General features: G+C 36.7%; 1 protein-coding gene across 1 annotated transcript; it reads right to left on the minus strand.

Moving 5' to 3' along the window:
• Nucleotides 1-2006: 2006 nt before the first annotated feature.
• LOC7476433 (AP2-like ethylene-responsive transcription factor CRL5) lies at nucleotides 2007-6356 on the minus strand. Its single transcript, XM_024600744.2, has 9 exons — nucleotides 5314-6356; nucleotides 4554-5223; nucleotides 4220-4302; nucleotides 4057-4065; nucleotides 3877-3965; nucleotides 3716-3789; nucleotides 3582-3632; nucleotides 3397-3473; nucleotides 2007-2987 (listed from the first exon to the last, which is right to left on the minus strand). The coding sequence occupies exons 1-9, from the start codon at nucleotides 5639-5641 to the stop codon at nucleotides 2365-2367; spliced, it is 2004 nt and encodes a 667-aa protein (XP_024456512.1). The 5' UTR covers nucleotides 5642-6356; the 3' UTR covers nucleotides 2007-2364.
• Between the last annotated feature and the right edge of the window lie 1720 nt (nucleotides 6357-8076).

Consider the following 8076-nt stretch of genomic DNA (forward strand, 5'->3'; position numbering starts at 1 on the left):
TACGATACAGTTTTGGACTGGTGGCCTCCATATGCCTAAATAATTCACTTCACTGCGTTTTTATTTGTTTTCTTGCAGCGTTGGCATGGAAGCACTTCCCCTGGGCTGCAAAGTTTTTGATCCATCCATTGGTTTAATTTAATCAGCAAATGGGAGGAGCACTTGATATTTGAACCACAGCTCAAACATACAATAGTCTCAAGCTATGGTGGCTGTACCATACATAGCAGACGACAACCACTCACTATTATTGGCTAATTCTTTTCTTTTTTCTTGCTTAATTTTGCGTTGAATTTTCAGGTGAGATTTTCTATCCTTGAATAAGAGTTGAAAGAAAGGAAGAACATCTGGTATGCCTTTTTTGTAATTAATTTAAGCGGTGAGCTCAAGGTTCAAAAAGATAGATTTTAGGTTTGAAATTTACACAAATTTATATTGTATTGTTATTAATTTTCATTAAATAAAATAAAAATAATAAGATTCGAACTCGTAACCGTTTAGCCAGCAAAACTATGATACCATATGAAATAACTAAATAACCTTATTAGTTTAAAATGTTATGTAGTATATATATCTCAATCTACGTAAACTTAATTTATTATTTTTGCACTGAATCATATTTCAAGGTACGTATATTCAGGGCTTAATATTATTATGAAATTTTATATCCTTAAATAAGAGTGGAAAGAAAGACCATATGGTCGTATTTTTGACATTCACGGCTTTTTCGTAATTGAATGTTTTAAAATAAGATTGATTAAACAAATTGCTTTTCCGATGCTGTCTTGCACGAACTTTGTCTTGCCCAATCCAACCTGTCAACACCAAGCATGAAATCATAGTTGATGACTAAATACAAAGAGGGTTTGAAATTCAGATCAATGTTTTTGCCTTTTTTCGTTAAAAATGAGAAGTGTCTATTCACTTTGCAACCTTTTTCTTCATGAATCGCCACCTTTTTGACCACCAAGCGCTCAGTTATGCATCTTTTCTTTGCCATGTTATAGCTCGTATGTTCGTTTCTCTATACGCATATGCCTTGCCTCTTCCAGTGTCTAATCAAACTCGTTTCCTTCTCCAAACATCTTGGCCTTTTTATCTTGCAATGAATTGAATGCATATTTTCGGTGATAAGATTAATTTGTAGGGCACTTAATTTGACAGCAAACAGTTAGATCTCAGATGTTTCCTGCCCAATTTGCTCGAAGAATTAAGGAAAGATAAACACCATGAGTATATATGTTTCCTGCTCATTTTTTTCCAATCTATGGAATCACCTGGGAGCTACATATACATATACACAACGGCAGTTCCGTGGTCATCTTTTTCTTCGTCGACAAGAAACTGAACAAAGTGAAAATTTGATTGAAGCCAGCAAGAATCAGCAAAAGTGATTACAAGTCGGAATGCTTTATCATTTTCTACGATATTGTCTTTTGGTTTGGATTAACATGGCTTATAATCTCCATCTCTTCAGGCGTCAATTTCTGGTGTGGCCGTATATCACTTAATCCTCCCTTTCCAGGTCAAAGATTGCTATCAGGCTCGGCCTCACACACGCCCACGAAGGAGTTCTTCCTCTACAATGCCACTATAATTTTCTAGCGTCCGCACAAGGACATGGAGTCGCTTTTAGGTGCAATTTATCTTTTGGTTCACATCAAAGAGGGATTAGAAAAGTCAAAGATATTTTTAACCATGGCGACTTTAAAAAAGGAAAAAAAAAAAGAGGAGACAAAGTGCTAACTAATTATGACAAATAAAATCCTAAAATAAACACAAGCTAGTCTTTTTCCTCCCTCGGAATCTCTCCCTCCACCTGTTTCTAATGGTGATGCGGGAATGTCTGTTCCCTTCGAGGAAAGCTCAGATACGAAAGGTTGGAATTGTGATGGTGTGGCGCAGATTGAGGAACATGTCGAGGAGATTTTGTGGTCAAAGTGAGACCCTTTTGCATTAACATCGAGCTGGGCTCGTACTTAACAGCATCTAAAAAGTAGATTCAATAATATAAGAAGGGCCAGCCACTTCCTACTATATTGCCAACATCATTTCACAGCACAGAATTTAATCATGAGACTACTACTTCTCTATCCCTTTTCTCTCCATTTTGCAAAATGTTCATTCCAATATCGAGCCCAAAAGGTCAATTTGACAAAGGTTCTTACACTTGGGTTACAGACAAATTACTGGCCCCCACCCTTGTCTTTCATTAATCCCCGGTTTCCTCCACTAACCTCCTAAAAAGAAAAAAACATCATGAAAATTCCTGCCTTCACCCCTCCTTTTCCCTCCTTAAACAGTAACTCTTCCTTTTCCTTAGTTCATGCAAAAACTCCACATGGGAACCGCTAACACAAGGCTTTAGGTATCATTCCATGCAGCAAAAACTGGCAAGTGAGCCATGGAGATTCCTGCTGGCCTCAATTGGGCTGCTGCTTGGATCCAAGGAGTAACGCTGGTTGTAGGGCCTATGAACTTTGATGCCCGTGGAGGTTTAGCAAAGAGCACAGGGGTTCCGGTCTTGTCAGGGCTAGCTTCTCTAGAGCTGCTCAAACTGGTCACCAAAGATGAGGGGTTCGAGAGATGAGTTCCTCCTAGCTTGGCTGATTCATCTACCACTGGCTGGCTAGAGTTCACTGAATGATCTATACCCATAAGATCTTGCACTGCCACTGAGAAAGAGGTGCTTCGATAATTCCCAGCACTCATTGACTTCTGATTAAGAGATTCTCCACTGGCATTTGGCTGTTCCTGCGGAGACTGGTATAAAACACAATTGTTCTGTGTTGATGTGTTATAGTCAATGGCCTCAATGCTAGATTCTTTGTCTCGGTTTCGCCTGGCTAGTTCTCCAGCTAGAAGCGTGTTGCTGGCCATGATCCTATCAACATCATATCTTGTTATGTTAAAGTTTGTCACAGCATTAACCCCCCGAAATTTGATCGCAGCAATATCATAAGCTTCAGCAGCTTCCTCTTGGGTGCCTGAAATATGTTTTCATTAAACACTTGAGCAAATTACAATATCCACAGCTTAGTATAAATTATAAAACACTACAGCCACTTCAAAAAAATTTGCCTTTAATCAAGCATTGTAGTCTGGAAATACTTTTATTCCTCTTTAGCATCTTAACTGGCAAAACAGCCTTATAAAAGTTCTAGTAGTACTGAAATCAGTAATGTATCGCATAGTCTCAAAGTAAGCATACACCATCAGCCTTATAAAAGCATCTCTAGTCTTTAGTGGACATTGGGGCAAACATGTCATAAAATGAGCCCTTAAAAGCTCTTTATGCCCAGAAAGAGTCCAACAAAATTTTGAACTTGAAATGAGTGGATGAAGAGTAAATGGCAAACAAAGCGAGAAAGCATTTAAACTTAAGCAAGAACTTACTGAACGTCCCGAGATAAAGGTCCTTGTTCCCTGCAACCCGGCCTATCCTTGCTTGCCATCTTCCATGCTGGTGATGCCTACACAAGATGGAAAATTTGGGAACAGGACAAGAACTAGAATATCAATTGGATTGAACTTTTTGCAATAAAATTGGCTGGTAGTTACAAGTTAAGAAGAATAAAAACCTTGTTACTCCTCTGTAGATTGAGGCCCCCCTAGAAAACCCACTACTTTTTCTGTAAAGCAAAGGAGAAGAAATGTTAGCACCCTCGTAAACTAGGAACTCAGGAACCATTTCAAGGGCAAGCCATTGCCTTACCTCCGTAAATGTGCAACATATTCCTGGCGGCCCATGTTTTTCATTTCTTCAAGTTCTTCCTGGTAATTTTCTAACTGGAAAAGAGAAGGTAAAAGCATGATCTTGGTGGCTATAAAACAATCAAATTGACAAAGTCTCAAACAAACAGGATTAACTATTACCGGAAAATTTATATGAGTTGAAGGTCCCCAGTACTTAAGGGCAGCAAGATCATAAGACCTTGCAGCTTTCTCTTCCATATCATAACCCCCTATATGCGATCGATGAAATGGAAATAATGTTAAAAATGAACAGCAAGGCTTTCTAGCATAATCATCATTAGTGTTTAAGCGAAGGCTTACCCAGATAAACTGAATTGCATCATTCCAAGAAGTATGTGGAGCCAAATAAGAATTAAATTGCACAAGTCAGGTCATGAAGACAAAGGGACCAAGAATCACAGTAAAAAAAAAAGCAACACCTCCAAACAAAAATTGAAAATAGTAGAAGCTTTGCTTAACCAACCTTGCCTTCCTTTCCTGGTCTGGCCTTCCTTCTTACAACTATTGTCCCAGAGATGGGCTTCATATCTACCAGTCCATCTGTGTCTGGCGGGGGTTATTTCAAAATGGTTACAGGGACACAAAGGAGAAAAAAGTTCAAGGAAAGCACAAACCAAAATAGAATAGAATATATAGTACAAGAAATAATTCAAAGTAGCAGTGATAACTGAACAAGAAATGTACGGGTGAATGGAAACATCCAAACGAAAATAGGCAAGAGCAAAACTATTCCAACAATTCATTATAAAAAAAAACAAAAACAAAAAAGTAGTGTTAAAGTAACAGTTCCGGCAAACCTTGTAACACCTCTATACTGTGATGTTCTTTGGCCAAATGTGTCAATAGACTTCCTATGAACAGGCTGTTTTTGACCCACTTTTACAGGGCCTCTCTTCTTTGTTTCTATGGCCACACATTCAGTGCCAGCAGGTGAGATCTGCCTTGGAGCTGTAATGCAGCTTGACTGCGAACCAGGGCTCATAGACAAGCTGAGAGACTGTAAATCCCCACAACCTACAGCACTAGCAGAACAAGAAGCCCCACCATCATTAACCATGCCACTATTAATCTGCTGCTCCAGTACATTTTGCGAGGAATAGTGTCTAGCAGCCCAGTTTTTCAAGCAAGGCAGCTCATCGTCTCCCATTAGAGGAATAGGTGAATTACAATCTGCAAGCTGAGTACCCTTGGTTTCTCCCTCCAGTGGAGCCTGATACAATCCTTGGCATGCTATTCCAGAATAATATGGGTGGGTTTGAACTGAAAACTGTTGGTCTTGCTGCCTATATGGTTCATAAAGGTTGAGAGAATGTTGTCTATTAGTTTCTGGCTCTGAGCTTTGCTGGTAATATATGCTGTCTAGACTTAAGGCCATGGCTTCCCTTTCATGGCTACTGTACTGATGACTTTCCATGGTTGCACCACCTAGGAAGTCCTCCAGTTTTGGTGATGGACTCGACACCATTCCTTGAAACACAAAAGAATATGCTTTAAAGCAGGTTTTCAAACTAAAGGGAAAAAAAAGACAAAACATAAGGAACTAAGCAGGAAGTAAACCTTCAGGCTGTGATCTAGTGAGAGCTTCCATGATACAAAGAGAGCCGTCAGACTTGAGGGGCATAACAGACAAAGGAGAGTGAAAGCCACCATTTTCTCCAACTCCATAACAGATTCCAGAACTGTTGAAGAGAGAAGTAGAAAGATAGAAACTTGTTGGAACGGCAGCAGAAACAGAATCAGCAGTAGGAGCATGAGTTTGGGTTTGATGATGGTACTGATGATGATGTTGGGGGTCAGAAGCAGCCTCCATTTTCATATGGGGCGAGAGAGAGAAGCCTAACCAGTTATTATTACTTCCATTGTTATTATTACTCATAGATTTCATCTTCAATTTCTCTCTCTCTACCCCTCTCTCTCTCTCTCTCTCTCTCTCTCTCTCTCTTCCTTTTCTTACTTCCAGAGGTTCCCTAGAAGTGTCTCTCACTTGTTGCAAGGCAACTCAATCATTGGCAAAGAAATAAACTAATCATACCAAAATCTCTTGCCTCCTTCCATGTGAAAGCTTGGTTTTTTGTTCTCTAGCAGCCAGAACTCATTGCAAGAGAACTTTTTTTTTCCTGACCCAAAGCTATTCACTCTATCCACTCACACACACTAGCTAAAAAAAAACCCTTCTCTTGCTCTCTAAGAGAGAACAAAATTGGTCTCTTTAAACTAAACAAAAGGAATGAATTCTAGCAAGCAATGCCGGGGAGCACCCTAGCATTCCATAGGGATCTGTGTACATGAGAAAGACCCCGTCTTTTGCTTCCATATCTCTCATCTCCCTCCCTTCTCTTGTTTTACTAACTTTATGTTTTTTTCTTTAAAAGAGCACTATCCCCTTGAGAAAAGAGAAAAACCCAGATTCACTGCTACCAAACCCCTTTTCAGCGACTAACAAAATAATTACTAGTATATACGTACGTTTCCTCAGTAGCCAGAAAAAAATACCCAGAAGATATTATCATCAAACTTTATGATCCCTCTCTTCAATGACGGTTGAATCTAAGAGGGCGAGGCTGGTCAATAACCAAAAGGGTTAGCTCTCTTATTTTTATTTTTACCGTCCAAAGGGTGTTAGATAGATTTGACGCGGGCGGAACATCTGCCCATGCAGTCACTTCACACAGTACACTGTCACTGTGCCCCTCTGCAATCCAATTTATATCTATTTGTTTTTCCTTTCAATTTAAATACTGCTCCAATCCGGTTTACAGCTTTCAATTCAAAAATGCAACGGGACAGAGGCTCAGGACCCATTGTGTCACCTTCTAGCTGTGACCATGCATTGCTCACAGCCTCATCACCCACCGTTTATTTGGATAAAAACAAGGCTTCTTTTGTGGGTCATTGACGTGACCATTTCTGACTTTCTTGCTTTATTTATCTGGCAGCGTCAAACTGGTCGTTCCCCGCCACTGTGAATTGCTAGGGTAAGTTTATTAATTAACAAAATCTATAACTGTTTGCAAAAAAAAAAAAAAAAAACACTCTTCCTGTATACACATACATTATTATTTTATTTTTTTAATTTTGATTTCTTTACATCATTTTTTTTTTCAATTCATTAATCCATATTGTATAGATCCGGAAAAAAGGTTAATGATTTTTTTTTTTAATGATTATCAAAGTATCAAAAATAACATCTTGATATCAGGTATTTGAATTCATGAAAAAAATTATATTTTATTGTTTATAAAAAATTAAAAATGACAGAAACAAAATCAAAACAAAGAAAAAATAAGTCATTTTATTATATTAAAAAAATTGTTATGTCATCTGTGGGTTTTTTTTTTTGTCTTTGATGATTTTTTTTCTTTTAAATTTTTTTTTTAATATTGTATTAGTTGTAATTGAGATTTATAATTTATTTCAATTTGTTTTTATGTAGTTATATTTATCTCAAAAAAACGTTTGAATTTTGGGTTGATGCTCGATATAAAAAAAAATATAATTTATTATTTGAAAAAAATTAAAAATAAAGAAACCAAAATAAAAACTAAGAAAAAAATAGGAGTCCTTTTAAAAGAAAAAATAGTTTCATTTCCTTTTTGCTTAGTTTTTCCATGGAATTTTGTCAAATTTCCTTTTTTGTCATTTTATTTTGGCAATTAAACAGTTTAGTCCAAAAAATTATTTTGCTCGCAATTTAGTTCTTAATTTTGAGAGAAGAAAAGGAGTCATTTTAAAAAGATGAAGCAGAGAGAAAATTAGCAAACAACCACTTTCAGTGATGAAACTAGTTGTTCTTGATGTTAATGGGTTTTTTTTCAAAGGAAGTTCCATTTAGGTATTTGTTTTTCTTTATCTTAATGAAAAAAAATAGAATTCGGGAAGTTTTTTCATTCCAATTAATTTTTCATTTTTAAACCAATTAAATGCTAATTTAAATGGTTTTTATTGAGGTGTTTAGGTTATTTTTAGTAAAAAAAAATGAGTGAAAATAGATCTTTTTACACCTAAAAGTAAGAAACTTGACTTTTCAACCACTTAAAGTAGACAGATTTTGACCGGCGAATGATGTGTCACTTATAGTGGCAAACGACATGTTGTCTAATAATTTTTTTAATATTTAATATTTTTTATAATCTAATTATATAATATTAGTGTCATTTCCTTTTCGCTTAGTTTTTCATTAGAATTTTATCCAATTTCCTTTTTTGTCATTTTAGTTTGACAATTAAATAATTTGGTCCAAAACTTTACTTTGCTCACATTTTAATTCCTGAGTTTGAAAGATGAGAGAGAGTCACTAAAAAAAAGTGAAGCAGAGAAAAA

This window comes from Populus trichocarpa, chromosome 5 (assembly GCF_000002775.5).
Source record: "Populus trichocarpa isolate Nisqually-1 chromosome 5, P.trichocarpa_v4.1, whole genome shotgun sequence".
In the NCBI taxonomy this organism is placed as follows: Eukaryota; Viridiplantae; Streptophyta; class Magnoliopsida; order Malpighiales; family Salicaceae; genus Populus; species Populus trichocarpa.

What these genes read in the sequence shown, in the direction of transcription:
- LOC7476433 (XM_024600744.2), bottom strand. Translation starts at nt 5,641, where the DNA reads ATGAAATCTATGAGTAATAATAACAATGGAAGTAATAATAACTGGTTA. An exon ending in CACTAGATCACAGCCTGAAG is followed by an intron (nt 5,224 to 5,313) that starts GTTTACTTCCTG and finishes TTGTGTTTCAAG; the next exon opens with GAATGGTGTCGAGTCCATCA. An exon ending in CAGTATAGAGGTGTTACAAG is followed by an intron (nt 4,303 to 4,553) that starts GTTTGCCGGAAC and finishes AACCCCCGCCAG; the next exon opens with ACACAGATGGACTGGTAGAT.